At 40.0% G+C, this 24,129-nt stretch overlaps 1 protein-coding gene across 3 annotated transcripts in view; it reads right to left on the bottom strand.

Annotated features, from left to right (window-relative positions):
- Positions 1 to 24,129, bottom strand: part of PHTF2 (putative homeodomain transcription factor 2) — a 163,434-nt gene that overhangs the window by 126,545 nt on the left and 12,760 nt on the right. For 2 of the 3 annotated variants that reach the window (XM_030557903.1, XM_030558087.1), the window contains exon 2: positions 11,236 to 11,315. In XM_030557903.1, coding sequence (XP_030413763.1) covers positions 11,236 to 11,280 — 45 coding nt within the window. In that variant the 5' untranslated portion in view covers positions 11,281 to 11,315. Of the gene's footprint in view, positions 1 to 11,235; positions 11,316 to 11,765; positions 11,808 to 24,129 lie in introns of those variants that run through there. The other variant, XM_030557996.1, reaches the window with a different exon arrangement.

Raw genomic sequence — 24,129 nt, 5'->3', positions numbered from 1 at the left:
TTTAGAATCCATATAGAGACCATTGCTCAAAGAACAACTTTGCCTTAAACAAACATTTTTAAAACTTTCGAATGGTGGTGCTCAAGTTACTAACTAGTGAATTGTTTGTTTTTTGGTGAGAACACTAAGTGTTAAATTTTTGAGGGATTTCACAGAACTAGAATTTCACTGAGGTTTACATCTCTATAGCATCTCTGAAGTAGACAATTACCATTATGAAAATAATGAAATATTTAAAATGATCAATAGTGGAAAAGTACCTTCAAAGTGCAATAATTCATGTTACTGAAGTGTTTACAATAAACATATTCATAGATATCTATGATCTAAGCATTGCCAGAGGAAAAATAATAATCAGTCAACCTTATTCATTACACTGTTTGAGGTTTACTCTTTTCTAGTATCAGAGAGGCAAGGTACGTGAGGTAATATCTTTTATTGGACCAACTTCTGTTGGGGAAAGACACAAACTTTCAAGCTACACAGAGCTATTCTTCAGGTCTTTCCTAGCATGTTTATTATACAAATCATGAAACTTACATTTTAGGTCTGATCTACTCATTACAAAGGAAAATTATACCTATAAGAATAGGCAACGGCTTCTAGTCCTCTCTTTCTTGACCAGTGAGTTAGTACGGGTCTGAATGCATCCAGTTGGCCTCACTAGCACTATTTCTCTTTCTAATGACACACCTTAGGATATGTCTACACTGCCCACCAGATTGCTGGCAAGGGATCAGTCCCCAAACACGCTCCCCATCAACTCCGGAACTCCACCGCTGCAAGAGGCAGAAGCGGAGTCGACGGGGGAGTGGCAGCCATCTATCCTGTGCCGTGAGGACTCGAAGTAAGTCAATCTAAGATACGTAGACTTCAGCTATGCTATTCTCATAGCTGAAGCTGCATATCTTTAGATCGATCCCGGCTCCAGTGTAGACCAGGCCTTAGATTTTGGTATTTCAGCTGCCCACATTTCTCAAGCCTATTCTGGCAGCATCAGAAGACTACAAGAAAGCCACAGTTTGAGAGATACTCTATTCTTTGTCTGCTATTAAACTATACAACATATTCTTTAGAACATAATTTTGAGATTTTACTTTGATCTTTAACTTGACCTTAAATTATGCGTTAAATGTTCCAAGATATCAAAACTAAAGTCCCCCTAACACTCTCTCTCTCTTTGCCTTATGTCTGAGGGTAACATAGCAGCCCCAAAGTCAGAGATACTTCAGAGATTATGCCAGAAAGAGTGCTGCAGCAGTATTCTTAAAGCTGATTCTGATACTCTCCTGGTGCTAAAATTTTAATTGTTCCAACAGAACAAAGCTATCTGTTACTGAAAGAGCAGCTGGTACCAGCTCAGTATCCGATCTTGTCAGTACATAGGAAACCCCTAGATCCAACAAGTTCTTCAGAAGGCAAAAATAAGCCTTGGCACTGATGATGTTTGGCACCAGAAGGACTGCTTCTTTGAGCTGATGTAATTTTAGTACTCATTGAAGTCTTTATACAGTGTAGTCACAAACCCAATTGATTTGGCACAGACTTCTTTGGTGCCAGGGCCACCCATGACTTGGCTGACTGATGTCAAAAATGGAGTGGAGGAGCTTTGTATACAATTCCCTTAAGCATAACAAAATTATGCTATTTGCTTTCCTTTTATCTTGCCAAGTTCTGGACAAATTTGGCACTGATGCAAAATATACTACAAATTTAAAACAAAAAAATTAAAAATGCATATAAATATAATCCTAATTTCACCATAATCTATGCAAACTTTACCTTTTGCTAAATAAATCTACAATTAACAACTTGAAAGAGCATTGTGACATAGCTAGGGCCCAAAATGTGTTCTTATCCTTCCCCTAAATGTCATTCAGTACCCTGTGTTTCAAGTGTACATTCTTGAAATTTCTAGACATTTGATATTCTTCATAACACATTCACTTTAAAAAACAGCAAGAAAGGGAGATTTAAAACTAATGAAGTTTTAAAAGTTTTCCTGATCCTCAAAAGATGCATTAATCAGTCAATATCAAGAGCTGGATTCTTCCAGTTTCAAACTGGAACAGAAGGGGTCACTGGCATGAAAGGATTCTGATTCAACTATTTAGAAAGGAGATATTTATATACAAAAATCCCACTAATACAAAGTTAAGGTCAAGCACTCAGAAGCTATGAAACTGAAAAAAAATTAAGTTTGCCCTCACAGCACTTCCAGTGTTGTCAACTCTAACCATTTTATCAGGAGTCCGATTAAACTGAGTGTTTTTCTTCAGTCAGTCTTCATTTTTACAAAGTAAGTTTCTAGCTCTTGTGGCTATTCACAAAGAAGGGTCAAATTTTCAAGCATATGGGTAGCCTAAAGTTTTAAAAACTAGAAGGCAAATAAAGAACTTGAGATTTAAAAAAAATTAATGATTTTGAGGTCTGAATCACAAATATTTGAATGTTTGGGTTGACAATACCATAACGGCCATATTGCACATCATGTATGTTTTACTATATATACACACTAATAATAAAGTAAGGCTCCAAACTTGCAAATGAGTACTTGGGAACCTCTGTATTCATGTGAAGCTGCACTGACTCAAATTTAACTGACATGCAATCAGATGCAGGATCAAGGCCCAATTCATGACGATCGTTAATTCACTAAGACCTACTTTTTCCAGGAAAGAGGAACACAAATATTAGATACAGTATGCACGTTAACATTTCAAGATAAACCTTAACTTTAAGAATTTATGACTGAATGCTGATCTTGCAATCTTAACACTATATTAATGTTACATTTTTGCATTTAAATTCCCCAGGCCTTTAAGAACAAAGACAATCTAGAGATAATCTGCTGAGCATCTTGTAAATTCCTTGCACAGTGCCAATTCAACTTCCTCACCTAAAAAGATTAACTTGAAAATTATGCCTGTCTAAAATTTTTGTATCTATTAGTTAACAAAAATTAGTGAAAAACTCTGTCAAAGTTTGTGTATTTCACAACAAAATTAGCAATAAGTCAAATGCTGTTTTCTCTTTGAAGACCATTAATTTCCCCTGTGCTAAAAAGGGCATTATAAATAGTGGAACTGATTGGGGGGGGGGGAAGCAATGGAGAACAATTGAAAATGTGCTCAGGTGGACATGGGAATTTTTTAAAACAGGGTGGATTTGATTTAAAATCACTATTTAATCATGGATTTCTACATAAAAGAGTATTCTCGTTGGTTGTTATAACCTTAATACATATTCTTCACACCTCAAAGATAGATGTAGGTTTCATTTTTAGAAGGTACACACTACACATTTTTAAAGTGATTTCTTCTGAAAAAAACTTTCAGATTAGTTTTTACAGCTATATCAGAAAATGAATGATTGGTTACTTCATTTACCAAAAGTAACTGAAGCAGATATTTATGAATTATTGGGAGATGAACTATTACCAGTTCAACAGGTAATCATTAATATTTGGAGGATTTTCTTGCCATGCTGTATTAGGATGAGATCACCACCAGACAGACATTTAAATTGTTTTATTTAACTAAAACAACAAGGTTATGTACTCTGGATTTATCTTCTTCAACAGCAAACAATATTTTAACAAAACAAGCATACAAATTTTTTTATTTAGTTAAACATTCAAGTTTTTTAAAATCAGGTTTGTTTTTGTTAAAATTGTTTTTAATTAAAATAGTTAAATGAAATATTAAAAAACCAAAAATTAAATTGATGACACAAGCCAGGTCAACGTGAGAAACTTAACATGTTGGCTTCTGCAGCTAACTCGGTTGTCTTCACTGTCATTTTCCTGTTTGTAATCTGGAAAAGAAAAAGAAAAAACAAGCTTTCCTGCTTTTTCAGGTCCCAAATGATTTCTCAATTTAGAATGAATTAGTCCAAAGGAAGAAAATATTATTTCTACACTGGCAGAAGAACTTACTGCTGTTCAAAGGGAGATAAGCACTTGGATTCAGAGTCTGTTGAAGTGATAAAGTGACTTCCACCAGTTCACTGGTGTGACTTTCTTTAAAACATCAGCAGCAAACATATTTCTTGAATGGTTCACCCTTAGCTCTGAAGTTTTATAGTTGGCATTATGGAGGGATGATTCCTGGATGCCCATGTCATAGCCAACACCTCTTCTGCTGTGTGTGCATTTCCTGATGTATCGGTTGTTTCTGTAAGGAAGACATTCCCTTCCTCTGTTGTCACACAAGCAAGCACGTACAACAGGATCATTGTGGACACTGCTCCACCCATCAAGACTCAGGTTAACAATTTCACCCTCTAGACCAGGGATCGGCATCCTTTGGCATGTGGCCCGGCAGGGAAATCTGCTGGTGGGTCTGGAAGGTTTGTTTACCTGTAGTGTCCGCAGGTTCGGCCGATGGCAGCTCCCACTGGCCGCGATTCATGTTCCAGGCCAATGTGGGCTGTGGGAAGTGGCGACCAGCACATCCCTCAGCCTGCGCGGCTTCTCGCAGCCCTCATTGGCCTGGAACAGCGAACCTTGGCCAGTGGGAGTTGCGACTGGCTGAACCTGCAGACGCTGCAGGTAAACAAACCATCTCGGCCTGCCAGTGGATTTCCCTCATGGGCCACGTGCCAAAGGTTGCCGATCACTGCTCTAGACCTTTTGCACACTGCTCAATTTCTCTTTTGTACACTTTATCCAGAAATTTGCCTGTGACATCTGCTCTGCTGGGTGGACTGTATCCTGGTCTTAATGACTGAACCATATTAATGAAGTGTGGGCTCTCAATTATACAGAAAGGAGAGTTTGTTGTATAAACAAACCGAGCAATGTTTTAATCAATTACCTCTTTTTGTAATCTGCTGGTTCTTATCACAAAAGATATCCATGGTTGTTTCTGGATGATGAAGATTTTTTTTTCATTTTGCTACAGATATACTGTGGCTATGTGACATACATGATGTGACTGAAACACTGTCATTTGCAGATAACTCTGAAATTATAGAAAGTGATGGCAATCTTGAACGTGGATACTCTTCAGAATGCTATAAGTTGAGGATGGATTCTCCTAAACAAAATAAGTCAATGCAGTTATTTAATTATATTACCATACTGCTCATTTAGTATTACTCATTACATTCACTGAAACTCTGTACTACTTTAAAGGTGAAATTGTAAAAGGAAGATCTGCTTATTTCAGTTATTTATTTTTTATCACAATTGCATTTAAAATGATAGCACCATTGGGTAACAACTATATTTTTTGCTCAAACGTGAGAATTCAAGAATAGTCCAGAAGGAAGACAGGCAGTCCTTAAGAAAGAAGTAGGAAATAAAGCTTACCAACCTGAAGATCCTGTATGTTCAGACATGTTCCTTTCATCATCTTCCAAAGCAGCTTCTTCCTGAGAAGGAACACTTCTCACGATGTTGTTTCATTCGGGCAACCAGGCCTTGCATTTCTTTGTTGCACTGTTTGCATTTTGCACGCATGCCTGTCTTACCCACACGCAGAAGAACTTCACTAAAATATTCCCAAAATGAGTCTCTTTTACAGCCTGCTGCCATTATAGGTTCTCCCTTCTAGTGAGAGAATAGTATGGTAGATCTCAAATCAATGAAGGCTACACTCAGAAAGACCTCAAGATTTCTGGAATATGCTGCTCAAACAGTTTCACTTTTCTTTCTATTGCTTGTCCACCCCGTCTCACATTTATCTCTAGACTTCTCCTGGTCCATATCTATTCCACCCCCAACAGTCTTCTATTCATTGAACTTTTTGAAACTTTTCACTTTTAGAGAGAGGTAAGGGATTGACTCTGTGTACACACATTTGCAGAGAGACAGTAAGGTTGAGGTCTGTCATTTCTCACCTCTATACATTACTTATTTTAAAATATTTTTGCTGTTAATAAGCATGTGATCTTTGGAAACACAAATCCACAGTTTGAGAACCGCAAAACTAAGCATCTCTGATGGTATCTTCTAGACTAGGGGTGGGCAAACTTTTCGGGCCGAGGGCCACATCTGGGTGGGGAAATTGTATGCAGAGCTCAGGGCAGGCAGTTGGGGTGCGGGGTATATGAGGGAGCTCATGGCAGGGAGTTGGGGTGCAAGGTGCAGGCAGTGGGCTTAGGACAAGGAATTTGGGGGCGGGGTACAGGAGGGGTTTGGGCTCTGGTCCCGCTTACTTCAAGCGGCTCTGGGGTGGCAGCAGAGCATAACCAGGGTCAGGGTCATGCCTGCTCTGTCCCTGACCCCGCACTGCTCCCGCAAGCGCTGTGGTCCCTGCGGAAGGTGGGCTCTGCATGCACCGCCCTTGCCATGCCTCTAGGTACCTCCCCCAAAGCTCCTATTGGTTACAGTTCCCCATTCCCAACCAATGGGAGATGTGGGGGGCAGTGCCTGGAGGCAAGGGCAATGCACAGAGCCCTGCACCCTCCTGCCTGGGGGCTGCAGGGACATGGTGCTGGCGACAACATGGGCCAGATCTGGCCCATGGGACATAGTTTGCCCACTCCTGTTCTAGACTGAGCACTGAGTCCTATTTGGTAGATAGAAAGATTAACCTAAATAATCTATACAGAAGCTTATGTATAAGATTGGGTCCTCAAAACATGAACTATTAAAACTCATTTACAATACTTTTCTTAAGCATGACATGAATATATTGTTTCATACTACAGAATTATAATTTATAATCCCTATTCCATGATGAGATATCTTTGAGCTATAATGTATCTATCTTCAGAATGTTTTTTTCCTCAAAAAGCATTTTATCAAAAAAAATCTGGTTCAAATTTAAAAAATCCAATTTATTTATTTATTTTAAATATCATTGATTTTTATCCACCCTGGTTTAAAATAAGTTGACAGTGTTCTCTCAAGTTTCTCAGACTTTCAAGGGGAAATGTTTCTCTGCAGGTACTCATCTATTCAAGTTGTGGTATGTGAATTCAGTGTATTAGTATACACATGTAGACCTAAGGACATGTTCTGATAGCTACATATGCAATTTTAAAAGGGTTCTCTAAGTAAAACCAATTGTTTCCCCTTCTCCTCAAGCAAAAGCATTGTTTTCAAAGTTGCATCCATGCCAACTCTCCTGTTTAAACTTCCAGCATTTTTACTTTAACTTCCATCTTAAAAAAGAAAAATACTGATTAAGTCTCCTCATGCATATACCTTTTTCAAAGTTCAAATCAGCTGACCTAATTTTGCAGAAACTTTCTGGGAAAGTCACTTTTGAGCAGAAACAAAGCAGTAAAATCACTATTTAAAGATAAATATTTCAGAAAGAGGAACATAAGCATCAATTGTAAGTGCCCGCTACATTTATAACCTCAAGTTGTGTGGGTAAGTCTTAAAATTCATATGAGTAAGGAAATTCTGACTTAGTCACCATAACAGATCATGTAAAAAGCGACAGAGTCCTGTGGCACCTTACAGACTAACAAACATATTGGAGCGTAAGCTTTCGTGGGGGAATACCCACTTCATCAGATGCATGTAACGATACTTTAATGATACTTTTCCAGATCACTATTACAGACAACAGCTCACATGCATTTTCCCAAGACACAGAGTACATTTATTGTAACAATATAGAGGGTATGAATTTTAACACACTTAAGCACATAAATAACTTTAATCATCTGAGCAGCTCAATCTCAGCAAATGGGATTGATCATATGAGTAAAGTTACTCCTAAGTGTTTGCAGGGTTCATATATAATACGGACAGTTGGTAATGACCCTGTAACAGGGTAGTTTACTCCTTTAAGGGCCAGGGGCCTGGAATCAGCAACCCTGTTCAATTATCAGACCCACTTGGGAAGAGGTCAGTGATGCCTACAAAGGGCTGAAAGAGCTAAGCTGGAGGGAGAGCTGCAGAAAAGAGACTGACTCCTGTGACTGGTCCTGGAGCAGAGAGAGATATCCAGTGACAGGTCTCTGGGACCCTGCAGTCTACACTAGGCGTGTGAATAGTTTTGTATTACTTTGAAAGCTTTTGGTTTGAATTAATAAACCATACCCTTCATATTTAGGTTGCCTAATTCTTTCCATTAAAAAAGGTCACAAAATATTTCATTTTTGCAAAGCTCTAAACACCTCTGTTCTCTACAGAAGGCCTTTGAAATTCAGCTGGGAGAAGAATCCTGGGGGGATCAAAAAAGGGCCTTGTCTTCATCCATGAAATTCCATTCAAGTTTTAAAAACTATTAAAATTGCCACTTCCCTTCTATCTCTTATGACATTAGCAAAATTTTGACAGCATGCCAAAACAACTGAACACAAACATGGTCCCATGCCATTACCAAAGTAACAGCAGCACAATACATGCTACGCTGGGAACGCCAAGAACAAACTGTGTTTCCTGGAGTAAGGAAGAAAGAGCTGGTTCATGCTTCCCCCAACAACTCTTCTCCCCACCCAAACCCAAAAAGCCCATCTCCTCAGTAGCTTAAATTTGTAATGAAAGAGGCTCCGGGGCTCAAGCAATTTTTGTACTTTCATAACCAACGTAGCAAGTGGTGCCAGGGCTATGAAATGCCAAACCTAAAGGTGACAGGGCTCAGCCTCAACACAAATTAAGCCCTGCACCTCTCCTTCTGGGACCACCATATGAGGAAGAAGCTTATCCCTGCCTCTCAGTATAGAGGGAAAAGGAAGGTAAGCCAGGTGCCTCTAAACAAGGCCCAAGACATGGCCCTACTGATTCCTCCCCTCTCTAGGGTATCACATGAGGGGAGGGAAGAACTCCTGCTCCATCTTCTGGGGAAGAAGAAAAACAGGCAGCGAAATCCCTGACATCACTCCCCAGAACAAGCAAAGCTCACAGCCCCAGCAGCCCATTCCCCCCACCTCAGGATAACAGCTTTCTGCAGCAGGTCCTGTATTTCAATTGGAAGAATTCCATGCTGAAGGAAGCTTCAGGGTTTAAAGCTTGAAGATGATGCAATGGGGGGTTGGGGTGGTTGTTATAGTTGCATCGAATATAATTTTTTCCCTTTTTAAATAGAGGCTAGAAAATAAACTACATTAAAGATTGTTATTGAAATATATGTTATGTTGCCAAGTCAAGCCCTTGAAAAATCTTCAACATAGGGAATGAGGCATCTATTCAACGACTGTTTTTATCTTCATTATTCAGTGTGTGGCCCCCCCTTTATTAATGCAAGTTATCCAGATTTTGGACTGAATACAGAATTATTTCCTTGTTGTCTTTTCTAGGGCATTCACATATTAATGAATTTATCTCCCCAGTGAGATAACAGTATTATTCTCTCCATTTTACAGATGGCCAGATTGAGAGGTTTGCCTAAGGCTATCTCAGGGCCTCCTCCTGATTCCCAACCCTATTCTCACTTGTTCAGCTATCTTACTGCCAGAGAAGCTGAGCGTGCACAGCTTCAATTGACTTTAGCTGCAGTTGCAAGGACTCATAACTTCCTCACAGCAGGCCTAGGAACATAATATTAACACGAAAATAAAGTATTCCTGTGTGCCATTCACTTGTCTTAACCACAAGACCATCCTCTCTTTCAACAGTTCCTTACCTCATTCTTTACATATCTTCCAACTTCTAAAGTAAATGAGGCAGAGATCCTACCAATAGCCTAATTTCACAACACAATTCTGAATCAGTTTTTGAATACCATCCATCCTGATCTCTGAATGGCCAGAGTGCAGTGGGGAAAAAAAAATAGGGGGTCATAATGGAATTAAAGACTAGCATAAAGCATACCACAAGATGATCGAATTAATATTTTTATTTGTTTCCCATGCAATGTTATCTAAACTTTCAAGTTCATGACTTTACAACCTAAATAATATTTTAATAGGGGGGTGTTTGGTATGTAATTTTATCTTAGAATGTTCAGACTCTAAGACTTGTAAAGAGAGACTGCAACTAGTACCAGAGGGGGAAAAACAACCCTAAAGCTTCAATCTATTTGTCAGTAATTGTTCCACTCTCCTGAACTTTTAAATTTAAATGTTTAATTTTATTTCCTTTAGCAAAGACCTAAATAATGGGAGACAGGGATAACTAAAGATCACTGAAGTAGTGTTCATTCATTAGTGTGCTTTAAAAACATTTCACAATGAAATGTGTTTTAATATAATCAAAACTACATTATAAATAGCATCTCATTTAGTTATCAAGGTTTTAGATTTGCCTCTTCAACGTCATGTGATCCACAATTGTAAAGGTTCAACACAACACTGCAATGAAAACATTAACTATTGCATATCTTGTATGTAGGATAGTGAACCATGCTACTGAAACTGTAAACTGCTGTTACCCTGCTCATAAAAATGAGAGGTGTATTCTCATTAGGCTATCCCAAGTAAACAAAAAACATTAAGAGTTGCTGATTTACAAACGAACGAGAGTTTTTTTTTTAAATCCATAACCAAAAAAACAAACAACAAAACCAAAAAAACCCTTACTTTTCATTAGAGCCTAATTATAGCACATATATAACGCATGTTACTTTAAAAAAAGACAGACCTTCCTGGTTTAAATCCTAGCATCAGAGCACTGAAATCATGAATTCTAGCCCTGTGCTGCTTTATAAATGAAAAGCAGTTCAACTTATAAAGTATATTCAAAAATTGTGGGAGACTAAGTCATGAATGATACAGTTTGAAATTGCTGAGATTTTAAAACCAAAATACAGAGCAACATTTAGCAGTTTTCATGTATATTAATGGAACAGGTTAACAAATCCTAGAAACACAATTATGGAAATATAATGGATAATTTAAAAAAATCTGGTCAACTTTTATCAATACAAATAAAAAATTTTTTAAATTTGAATGTTCGGGAAAGCATAGCCATTAACTGGTGAGTGAAAAGATAAATGAAGTATTTATTTTCAGCCTTGCAGTTTGCTTTTCTGTCAAATAGTGTTATTTCAATGCTTTTAAAAGTATGAGAAAGTGACTATATACACCAATGCTTTAGTCTACAACCAATAAATGAAAAAACACTTTCCTTCAAAATTACATTTTTCCCTTTAAGAAAAAAAAGCAGCAGCCCAAAAGGAATCAAAACACTTTTAATATATGTTTAATCAATCATTATTGGAAAAATAGTTTGAGTTACTCATTTCCAGACACTACACAAATCAACACTTCAAGAAGGTGGGGGAGGGGTGTAAAAAAGACAAAACAAAAACCCAACCACCACCAAAATCCCCTTCCCTTCTTTTACCACTACCACCAGCATCAAACATATATTTTAACTGTAAAGCTTACCTTCTTCTGATACCAGACTATAGCATCCGTTACTTTTGACGCCATTTATTCTACTGCATTCGCACAGTAGTCATTTTAGGCTGTTAAAAGAAAGACAAATTTTAATTCCACCTTCCAAGAAAAGACTGATCAACAGGCATGTAAACTACTCTAGTTACCTGCAGAGGAAAGTGTTCTACAGGTATATTTACATTATATCTTGCCTCGCTATTTTAGCGATACATTTTCCCCAACTAAAACAAAAATCTGTTGCCATACTAAGAGACAGAAGCTTCTATTTTAATAGTTTTTTTCTAGCCTGTAAAGTAATGCATACCTGGCAAATAAAGTAAGCTTTACTGCCCAGCTAAGTCTCATAGGATATATCTACACTGCAATTAAAAAAAAACAAAACAAAACAAAACACATGGTACCAAGTCTCAGGGCTGGTCTACACTGGGGGGTGGGGTGGAAGGAAATCGATCTAAGATACGCAGCTTCAGCTACGCTGTTCGCATAGCTGAAGTCAAAAATGTCTTAGTTCAACTTACCTGGCCATCCTCACAGTGGCGAGTCAACTGCCGCAGCTCCCCTGTCGACGCTACTTACTCCTCCTGCCAAGGTGGAGTACAGGCGTCGATTCGTGGATCGATTTATTGCGTCCAGACGAGACGCAATAAATCGATCCCCGATAGATTGATTACTACTAGCCGATCCGATGGGTAGTATAGACGTACCCTCAGTCTGGGTCAACTCGTTCAGGTCCATAGGGCTGCAGGGCTAAAATTTGCAACATAGGCATCTGGGTTCAGACTGGAGTTCAGGTTCTGAGATCCACCCCCATCATGGGGTTTCAGAGCCTGGACTCCAGCCTAAGCCTGACTATCTACACTGCAATTTTTAGTCCTGCAAGCCAAAGTCAGATGACCTAGGCCAGCCGCAGCCATGCCATAGCTCTTTTATTGCAGAGTAGAAGCACAGACCTTTAAGGCCAGAAGGGACAATTATCATCATCTAGTCTGACCTGCATATTGCAGGTCACAGAAACTCATCTACCCACTCCTGAAATAGCCCATAACCTGTGGCTGAATTATTAAAATCTTCAAATCTTGATTTAAAAAGACTCCAAGTTAAAGAATCCACTATTTACTCTAGTTCAGTGGTATAATTGGCTATATCCAAAAAAACTTCTTAAAAAGAGCTAGTTTATTGCTCAACACAACACACTAACCGTGTAAAAAAAAGTTAACCTATGCAAGAAGTGAGCTCGTACTTAATTCTTCCCTTATAGGCTTCAGAAACTAAAAGGATAGACCTGTTAGCAACACCTCTTTCGAAAACTGTCCCTAACATTTGGAGCATGTGGGAAAGTACACATGATTAGAAAGAACATAGGTTTCTATGTAATTCTGAACTTACAGAAGCAAAGGAGCACAACACACTTCAAAAGTAGGAGCCTGCAATGATAACTCTCTACGAAACAGTGGACAAATTACATTCCGTCAAGGCAACATACTAGAGCCACACCTTGAAACCATGCTATAAATGTATTTGTACTGCAGAGAGCAAAACCTTGTCATGTAATGTACATAATCTAAAGTGTTTAAATTTAATTTCAAACAAAATAAATATCAACTAAGCTTTATGTGTGGGGGAGCAATCAGTCAATCTTGCAAGGGGATTGCCCTATTTTAAATGGCTGACCCTGAAAGTTGGGCTTTCCAGTCAGAAAGCCCAGTAGCTTCAGCCAGTTGATCTTCCTAGAAGTTGGTCCATGCCACAAGTTAGTGCCATTTTGTGACTTGAGGAAAACCATTATTACATCATCCCCAAAACATGCACATAAAACTTTACAGTTGTGATCCATTATGGAAAGTTTGATCACTGTGATTTCATGCTACCCCTGAAACCTATTTTCAGAGTTTCAAAAGTGACACCACAATAGACTTAATTGAAAAATGCATAAATACTACATTGCACAGAGGATTTCTCCACCAATAAGTGAAATTCATAAGTTTTCAACAGCTCTGCTATTAAGCTGGTATTTCTGAATGAAACTAAACCTATGACATGCAAAACAGGGAGCCAAAAATGGAAGCATACAAGAACACCAAGAAGTTTACTCACCTGTAACAAGCATTCAAGATGATCAGTGCATATTTACACTCCTGAGATATGCCAACAATTAAACTTGGCCCAGTGGAACCTAATAGCTGTGCACGTTGGAGCACTCTTGCACCCCTGTACCTTCCCTCACTGTTCTGAAAGTTCAGAGGGAGGGACTATAAAAAGGGGGACATGACATGTCAATTGCCTCAGTTCCTTCCAACCACCTCTTCCTGTACAAGATTGAAATCAGGAAGTGGGAAAGGTGAGTGGGGAACATGAGGTTCTCTCAAAGAATTCCAGTTTACAGATGAGTAACCTTCATTTATTTGAATGGTCTCTGTATACTCCTGGTAGTTTGGCAAGGAGTACTTCTCACTCAGGATGCGGAATGAAGAAATCTAATTAAATAGAGATTTAAAAATTGCTTTACCCAATTGTGCATCTGATTTAGTTGCCAGGTATAAAGAATAGTTTGTGAAAATATTAACTGAGCTCCAAATTGGTCCAATAAAAGATATTACCTCATCCACCTTGTCTCTGAGCTCCAAGTGGCAACTCTACAGATTTCTAATATGGGAACATGTTTATGGCAGGCTATGGAAGCAGGCTTTGCTCTAGTTGAGTGCTCTCTAAGCCCTTAAGGAACCGCTAGAGAAATGTGCTTATAAAAACTCTTCAATGCAGAGACTAACCTGCCTTTAAAGGTAATGGGATGAGACTGGCTGACCTTTATTCTTTTCTCCAAAAAGAGTCTGGGTGATGTCCTTAGAACTATTCAAATAGAAGACTAATGCTCTCTTAGTATCCTAGACTTAGCTCCCCCCACCCCCCAAAAAAAAATAACAGTGAGGCCTAAATACTGACAAAATTATGGATTGAGATTGAATTTTACTACCACTTTTGAGAGAAATTTCAGGTGTGGATGAAGGTCCACTTTATAGATTCATGGAGTTTAAGGCCAGAATGGACCATGAGATCATGTAATCTGACCTCCTGTATATCACTAGCGTTTTCATAGTTACCACTGCATTGAGCCCAATAAAGTGTGTTTATTTAAGGTATATACTCCAGAAAGGTATCCAAAATTCATATGAAGACATCAAAAGGAGAATCCACCACTTGCCTTGGTAGACTGTTTCAATGATTAATCTTCACTGTTAAAATGTTTTGCCTAAACTTCCAATTTGAATTTGTTTGGCTTCAGCTTCCAGCCATTGGTTCTTGTTATGCCTTTAAAATGCCCTTTAGGAGCTAGTATTTTCTCCCAATGAACAAATTTATACACTAATCAAGTCACACCTCAGTCTTCTTTTTGTTAGGATAAACTGATTTGGCTATATGCCTCTCACTATAAGGAATCTTATCTTTGTGAAAAATTGTTGAGAGGAGTAGACAGGAAAGAGAGCCTGTAGCCTGCTCACTCTTCTAGCACAGTGGTTCTCAACCAGGGACACACTTACCCCTAGGGGTACATAGAGGTCTTGCAGGAGGTATATCAACTTATCTAGACATTTGCCTAGTTATACAACAGGCTACATAAAAAGCACTAGCAAACTCAGCACTACCTACAATTTCATATGGACAATGACTTGTTTATACTGCTCTATATAACATATACGGAAATGCAAGTACAATATTTATATTCCAATCAATTTATTTTATAATTATATAGTAAAAATGAGAAAGTAAGCAAATTTTCAGTAATAGTGTCCTGTGACACTTTTGTATTTTCATGTCTGATTTTGTAAGTTGAGATGAAACTTGGGGGAACTCAAGACAAATCAGACTCCTGAAAGGGATACAGTCATCTGGAAAGGTTCAGAGCCACTGTCCTAGCAGATGCAATAGCTACAATAAAGGCTATCTTAAAAAAAAAGATCAAACAGGGAACTTTTTTTATGGGTTCAAAGATTTCATAAGCTAAGCATTAGAGTAAGGCCCCATATAGGTGTGGGCTCTCCAGCCAGGGAGTATAACCTCCATTAACTCTTAAGAGTCTTGATTATATACTTGCTAAATACAATCTTTCATTAAACAATGATGAGCTGAGATATATACACTTTCACTAACGATACAGAGAGTGCTAAGGATTTCAAATGAAGTACTCACCTGTGGACTGAATAGGAGTGGAGTTATTTTTGATTGCGCACAAAGAGAACCTTTTCCACTTCTGCTCATAAGAGCTAAATTGACTGCTTCCTGGTATTTAACAGAATCTCCTGTACCTATTTCAAATAGGTCAGAGTCCTCTGGGTGAGCACTGGCAAATCTGACCTCTCTGGATCAACAGGCCTGGAATTGTGGGGCAGTCAAACCCCTTGTGATAGTTACGGTAAGAAAAATAGCTGTTCTCTCTCAGATCTATTGCAATTGTGGTTCATTGAGATGGATTGTCCACACAGATTTCACCACAGGTACTTATGGACCCCCTGTGATGGGGTTTATCAGGCCTTCTCCACCCCTGCTGGGGAAGTCAGCACTGTGACACTCCCCTTGCTCAAGGAAACCCAGACCTACCACCAAGTCTCAGTCCTCCATGTACCTAGAAGGGCCAAGAGGAGACATGGACCAAATAGGAGCCAGAAAGACAGTTAAGGCTTACCTGCTTCCTCTCAGAGGGAGTGCTAGATGAGGCTGGGATAGGAAAGGAGCTCCTCAGCCCTAACCCAGAACTCCAAGCCCATGCCAGGGCCTTTGTTTAAAATGCTGCAACCAGTTACCTTTTATGTTTGTTTGCTAGTTTAAAGATGCAGACAGGTAAATTGAGCTTTACTGTTTAACCATTTAAAGACATATAGTGAACTCACAGCATGGGCCATTCTGCTACATGTGGGCTGCCCCAACCCCATGTGTTTAATATTAGATTATTTGAGCTAACAGGGTCCATTGGAGCGACACTTGTGCCCTGGATGTCCTTGCAACTCATCCACCCAAGGACAAAGGGTGAAGTGGGCTAGTACAGAATCTCAGCACAGGACTCCCACATGGACAGCCTCTCACAGAACCAGTTAATGTAAGAGAGGAAATTAATTCTCTCTTCAAGTGACTTGTCTACACAGATTCCTCTCTTGGTGACTAACATGCAGTTACCTGTTTGGAGGTGGATAGGAGTCATCGTACTTAAACAATGACTGCAAGACATCCCTACCAAAGCAGTCATTCAATATGGAAGCATCTACCAGAGCACAGGGCCTTGTTAAGGTGTGGCCTGAGTGACACATTATTGCCCTACAGGTTTCAAAAAGATGTGAGATGACAGCCTGAATGAGATTTTTAGCTGTGTGGATGGACAGGAAGGCTGCATCTTAAGAGATGTTCTGCAGAAAGAATCTGTAAGACTTAGACATGGATGTCTCTAGTTCTTCACATCCAGTCAGTCAAAGATGACACCCAGGTTACAGGCCTAAGTGACAAAAAGAATGGTGGTGGTGTTCACAATGATCAAGAAAGGAGGTAACAGGGAGGGTTGGAGGTAAGATTAAGAGTTCTGTTTTAGCCATGCTGAGCTGGAGCTCATGGCAAGACATCCATACAGGGATGTCAGACACAGACGGAGATTGTAATTTAGACAGAAATGGAGTAAAGGTAGATCTGTGAATCATCCACATACAGATGGTGGTTGAATTTGTGTTGCAGGTGAGATTATCCAGAGATCAGGGGTAGAGGGAGAAGAGAATGACCAGGGACAGCCCTGGGAAACCCCCACAGAAAGCTGAAGGGGGGGAGGGGAAGAGGGGATGAGGAGGATCCTCTAAAGGCAACTGAAAGAATAATTAGAAAAACAGGAAGAGAACCAGGAAAGGACAGTCCCAGAATCTAAGGGAGGCCAAGATTTTAAGAAGGAAAGTATGGTTGACTTGTGTCAAAGGCAGCTGACAGTTATAGGAGGATGAGGATAGTACTGGTTCTGAGAGCTGGCTAAAAAGAGGTCATTAGAGACTTCAGCAAGAGGTCACAAAAACATTCTCTCTGGGTTGAGATTAAATAGGAATATTAATGAAAACAAATGACTTTCTTTAAAAGATTGAGTGAAAATAGAGAGGTTTAATGAAAGGTTGTATGTAACCTTAACCACAATTTTTATACTGTCAAAGCTATCGCTATACATTATAAATGACTTAAAATGTATTAGGAAATTTAGCTAATCCAGTCAACTAAATCACTGAATATTGTAAGATATTTTATAATATGGCAGTATTGCATGCATTGGCCCAGTGAAAACACCATGCAAATAAACTGCATTATTTAGTTCCCAATTTAGGGTAACAGTTTGTCATCTTCTCAGTCAATTCTGCACTTAAAAGCTGAGTTTTCTACATCTCTATAGAGTGTTTATGTCTTTGACATGCTACAACATACATTATTTAGCCGCATGCTCTTAAGGTGTGATCTCACTCCCATTACAAACAATGGCAATACTGCCACTGAACTCAGTGGTGCAAGATCAATTTCTTAGAGCAATGATTTATAGACTTGTTTTATATTTCCATTTAACTGTGCTTTTTACCCTTCGTATTAAATCATTCCTGTTAATCCAACTATACTGGTTTCCATTGCTAGGTAGTCTACAATAAACCAAGCCATCATTAATATCATATTCCATTTTAAACATACACCACATATGGCTGACCTCCAATTCTGCCTTCTCACAGTGTTTAGCCCTGTATGTTTGCTATTGATACTATAATACTCCAGAATAGAAAGTTAGCTCAGATAAAAACTATGATAAAAATAAGTCTACGCTTATTATTTTCCCAAAATACATTCCATCAGTGTGATTTTTAAAAAATTCCCTAAAATATTACGTACACATATACTGCAGGGCAACTATATTAACATGTTTTTAATATATGCCTCTCCAGATTTAATAGTTGAGTATTTCCCCACAACTGATAAAAGGATCAAAACTGTGCATACAAGTGAAGTAGCTGTATGCCTAATAAATGGTAAAAACAAAAGCCAGAAACAGTGGTTGTATTGAAGTATGCTGGATTGTTCCCCTTTTCCCTATCCCAAGTGATGATCTTGTTGGCCACCTGTCTACAGAGCCATAATACCACAAATTTTTAAGTGTGGATCTGTAGCAAGAAATTGGTATGACAAAGCTGTGGTATGTTAATGAGTGCATGCAGGAAGTAGAAAACCACTCCCAGATTAAAGTTTTTAACATATTCTATAAATAGCAATCAACTGAGCTGTGAAGGAACCTGGGTATGAAGTGACTGAGCTGCTAACCTAAACATGCAATCTCTAAATACTGTGACTATATTTTAAAAAAGTTCTTGGGGTGATCTGAGGAATTTCAGAGCAGCCAGTCCCACATCTGTATTGGACAACTGGTTTAAATGCTAGTTAAAAAACAGAACAGTAAAATATCTAAAAGATCATTATATGATAGGGTCAAACCAGCAGTTTCTCCACAGGAAACTTGTATCTCACTAGTCTATTAGTATTCTTTGAACATTTCAGTGAAGTAATTAATAGAGGAGTAATGGCTGATATAATTTATTTATACTTTCAAAAGGTTTTGGATTAGGTTCCTCTAAAGAGACTAAAGAAAATAAGTTGGTATGAGTAAGAGGTAGAGTATTGCCATGGGTCAGAAACTAAAAACAAGATGTAGGATTATATATGATTGATATTCATCATGACAAAAGGTTAACAGCAGAGTACTTCAAGATTCTGTACTAGATCCAGTGTTGTTTACTATATTTATTAATGATTTAGAAAAGGGAGCAAGTAGCAAAAACATATAGATGACAAGGCTATGTATGTTGGTCAAGACTAGAAATTACTGGGGATCAGCATCAGAGAACCAACCAAACTAAATGAATGGGCAGTATGAAGGCCAATAGAGTTCAATGCTGATAAATACAAAGTAATGCACATGAGAAGGAAAAACTAAACTAAGAACCTTACAAGGTTCTTAGTTAATTGCCATAAACTTAGGAAAGGAATTCTGGCTTCTTCATAGACAATTCAGTGAAGACTTCCACTCAATGTGCAGATGTGGTCAAAAAAGCAAAACAAGACATCTGGATGCACAAGGAATGGGACAGAGAATAACTTGTAAAAATATTATAATGCCATTATATTAATCAATGATGCATTCTGTTCTTGAATACTGTGAGAATTACTGGTCACGACACCTCAAAAAGGATATTGCAAAATTAACAGGAATTCAGAGAAGGTCTCTGAGGATGATATGGCGCATGGAAAACTCTCCATGAGACTGAAAAAAAAGACTGTTTACCTTAGAAAAACAACAAAACAAAAGGATGATAATAAAAGTATATAAAATATTGAATGGCATTGAGAAAATAAACCAGAATGAGTGGTCAGTGAGTGAAATTCAAACTGTAGCAAATTCAGAACTGATTAAAAGGAAATCCTTTCACACAATGGATAATTAGACCATGAAAAACAAAAATACAAAATGGGGAATAACTGGCTAGGCAGTAGGACTGCTGAAAAGGCTTGAGGGTGGGGAGGGGCAGGGTTAGACAACCTGACCTGTGAGGAAAGGTTTAAAAAACTGGGCATGTTTAGTCTTGAGAAAAAGACTGAGGAGGAATCTTACAAGTCTTCAAATATGTTAAGGGCTGCTACAAGAGAGGACAATGATCAATTGTCCTCAATGTCCACGGAGGGTTGAACAAGAAGTAATCAGCTTAGTTTATAGGAAGGGAGATTTATGCTAAATAGTAAGAAAACATTTTAATTCAAAGATATATACTGTCAAAGTCACCTCTGTTCTCTATCCATACACTTTATTCTGGACCAGGGATGAAAGTACCTTAAAGGACTTACCGGTAAGCTGGAGTCCTGAGCGGGGGTTGGGGCCTCAACTGGAAGAGGCAGGACCTCAACTGGAAGAGGCTGGGCCTTTAAATCTTGATTTAAAGGACCCAGGAATTTCAATGGCCTGGGGCTCCAGCTGCAGCGGCAGCAGCTGGGAGCCCCAAGGCTCTTTAAATCATCCCCAGAGCTACCAGCTGTGGAGGCGGCTGGGAGCCCCGGTGCTAAGGGGCGATTTAAAGGGCCCAGGGCTCCAGCTGCCACTACTGCAGGGGAGTCCCAGGCCCTTTAAATTGCTGCCCAAACCCCACTGCTGGAGCCCCCGAGGTAGTGGCGGCAGCCAGGGGCTCTGTCGGTGATTTAAAGGGCCCTTTAAATCACCTCCTGAGCCACCTCCACCACTGAGGGGCTCTGGCAGCAGGGCTCTGGTGGCAATTTAAAGGGCCCGGGGCTCCTGCCGCTGCTGGAAGCCCCAGGCCTTTAAATCGCCGGCCTGGGGAAGCTGGTCTGGTCTGGTCTGGCACACCATACTGGCAAGAGCCAGTACGATGTGCCCGACTGGACTTGGCTTACTTTCATCTCTGTTCCAGACCATTACAGATTGGTGCTCCTATGTTCTTCTACAGTGTACCTATGAGAGAAAGCACCCTACGTTAAACAATCTCATCTTAACAATGCTTCCTTTGAAGTTATGTTCAGCTGCCCTCTATGGGGCAGATGTCCACAAGAAGATGAGGTCTTGGTGAATGACAAAAGAATCTCAAAGGACTTTCTTTTAACTAATGGCTGCAAGGCTAAAATGAAATTATCAGCTACATTATCAATCTCAGAAGTGAATCTGTATACCATACAAATGTGCACTGAGCTTCCCCATAGAAATTCAAGTATTTGTGCTCATCTCTGGTGTTCCCATGTGAGAAATTCACAAGAATCCATGTTCTTGTAAATTTCAGAAGCTTACAGAAAAATAGAGAATGGTGCTAAAAACATGTTGGTGCTTAAAATTAGGTTTGGCAAAATGATTTTTATTTTCTATATATTTTATTTTATATAAGACCCTGAAGGAGAGACTGAAGGTTTGGGTGTAGTGACTGACTCTGGTTCTGAAATAAGAGATCCATCAGCCCTTACTGGAGGGCTGATGGAGACTCAATGCAGCATTGTCTTGGCCAAGATGAAGCTATTAAAATCAATGTTGCTTTATCTTGTCTTAGCTTCTTGATTACCCTGGGGTTGAGAGGAAGTGGAGAGAATGTATAGAAGTAGGCAACCAGACCATGGGAGAAAATGGAGACTGTGACTGAACCAGCCTGTGGACTTGCCCATGAGCAGAACTTCCTGAATTTGTTGTTGAGATCTGTCATGATCAAATCTATTAACGGGGTTCTCCACTGCTGAAAGATCACAAGGAGTATGTCCTTTTCCGATGGACCACTCATGATGGTGCACATGACTCCCTCAACAGGTTTTACCAATGGTGTTTTTCTCTCCCAAAAGATGGGAGATACACAATTCCTGATCCATATGTTCAAAGATGGAGAGCTTCCTGACATAACCAACTGGATCTCACACACAGCACTACCCAATTCCTGAGGGTGGGCATAAACATCTCACTTGCCCAGCAAATCACCTGCAGCTCCAGCACGTGTGTAGAGACACTTCTTGCCATGACCAACGAGCTTATGCCTTCAGTGTGTTAAAATGGGCACCCAAATCTGTCCTGGACATGTGTGTTACTAATGTCATGGTCAGTTTTGGGTCTAGAAAAGCAGCCCTCACTGAAAACACTGCATGGTTGTAACCACCAGTCTAGGGATCTAAACACTCATGCAGGTGCGCAAAAAAAAACATTCTGCAATGGATAGGCAGGCAAAAGGACAGCGTGCTGCCTTCCTGGACCAAAGACACAAGGCCTCACTCTTAAGATTGAAAAAACTTCTGAAGTCAATGGGTAAGGATCCATTGATGATGGTTCATATCACCACTACAGACATTTCATTGCAGGATATCTCACAGATAATAGATGACCTCAGGGAACTTGGAAACATATTAAAGAAGAATGTCCAATGATCTTCTCCGAGATCCGTCCTCTCTCACAAGCTTAGGAAGACAGAAGGCAGAAGATTCTGGAAGCGAACTGCTGGCTAAGTAAGTGGAGGAGGATTTTGGTTTTATGGAACATTGGTCCTTCTTCTACAGGGAAAGAGAGCTGTATAATTTGGATGGCCTCCATCTCAGTAGAAGGGGAAACAAGCTCCTCAGGAACAGGCTGGCCTGAGTAGTCAGGAGGGCATTAAACTAATAGCAAAAAGGAGAGGGTAAAAAAAATTGTCAGAGAATAGCCTAGAGCCCTCAAATGGCAGATTTTAGTTTTGCAGCTCTTTAGGAATTCCTGATGCCTGGAGCGAGGAGGAACATCTTACATCAATTCCAAAGGCCATGGATCATGCAGCCGTATCCACAGCATCAACTGCTGCCTGTAGTAAAATCCTTGCCACAAGGTGTCCTTCAGAGACTAAAGCCATAAATTGCTCTCTATAGTCTTCCAGCAGTTTGTCCACAAATTTAGCAATTGCAGAGAAATTAAAATTATACTTGGGCAATAGAGCTTGATAATTTGCTACCATCATTTGATGTGGAATAAGCCTTTCTGCCACAGAGGCTGAGTCTGTTATGCTCCTTGTCTTTAGGAACAAATTTAGGGTGTGACTGGCACAAGCGTTCATTTGCTGCTGTGATCACCAATGGAGTAGGATGAGTGAAGTAGTAATCTAAGTCCTTCTGGGGAACGTGATATCTATTCACTCTCCTGGTAGTCAATGGTATGGTCTGCCAGAGTTTGAGAGCTCCACAAAAGCCTCATTAATTAGAAGGTTTCAGAGTAGCAACCGTGTTAGTCTGTATCTGCAAAAAGAACAGGAGTACTTGTGGCACCTTAGAGACTAAGGGCTTGTCTACATCAGAAAGTTGCAGCGCTGGTGAGGGAGTTACAGCGCTGCAACTTTGAAGGTGTACACATCTGCAGGGCATCACCAGCGCTGCAACTCCCTGTTTGCAGCGCTGGCTGTACTCCTGTTTTGTCTCGGGTGTAGAGGATCCAGCACTGGTGATCCAGCGCTGGTAATGCAATGTAGACACTTACCAGCGCTTTTCTTGACCTCCGTGGAATAAGCAGGTATCCCAGCATACCTGAGGATACCTCTCTGGTAATCAAGAAAACTCCTCTGCCCTGTGCTCACCTGACCCCTCCTTTAAATGCCCCGGGAAATTTCAAAAATCACCTTCCTGTTTGCTCAGTCAGGCGTGGAGTGCAATTAATCAGTCAGCGACCATGCCTCCACGCAACAAATGAGCCCCAGCATGGACCAATGCAGAGCTGCAGGATCTAATTAGTGTGTGGGGAGATGAGGCTGTTCAAACACAGCTGCGCTCCAGAAGGAGAAACTACGATACCTATGGTCAGATATCGCAGTCCATGATGAGAAGGGGCCACGAACGGGACGCCTTGCAATGCAGAGTAAAAATTAAGGAGATGAGGAGTGCATACTGCAAAGCCCGTGAGGGAAACCGACGCTCAGGAGCAGCCCCCACACCTGCAGGTTTTACAAGGAGCTGGATGCCATTCTTGGGTGTGACCCCACCGTGAATCCTAGAAGCACGATGGAGAGTTCAGAGCAGGGAGAAGTGGGGGATGGTGTAGAGGATGAATACAGTGATACTACTGGCGTTGAGGGGGACACCCCGGAGTCTCAGGACACAGGCAGCCAGGAGCTCTTCTCTAGCCCTGAGGAGACTAGCAAGTCACAGCAGCTGGAAGCGGACGTTGATGAGGAAGCTGAGGATCGTGCTCGTGGTAAGTAGATTGCAATGCTTTGTGATAGCAGGATTCTCGTTATGGCTGACTGCATGCATGCCTAAACGTGGAATAGCCCATTGATTTGATCTATGACATCTGTGTAATCTGCCTGAGTAATCTCTTGAAAAGTTGCAGCTAGATCTTGGGCAATG

The sequence above is a fragment of the Gopherus evgoodei genome, chromosome 1, assembly GCF_007399415.2.
Source record: "Gopherus evgoodei ecotype Sinaloan lineage chromosome 1, rGopEvg1_v1.p, whole genome shotgun sequence".
NCBI classification, from domain to species: domain Eukaryota; kingdom Metazoa; phylum Chordata; order Testudines; family Testudinidae; genus Gopherus; species Gopherus evgoodei.
Note: the sequence above shows the minus strand (reverse complement) of the source record. Positions and strands in the feature narration are given on the sequence as shown.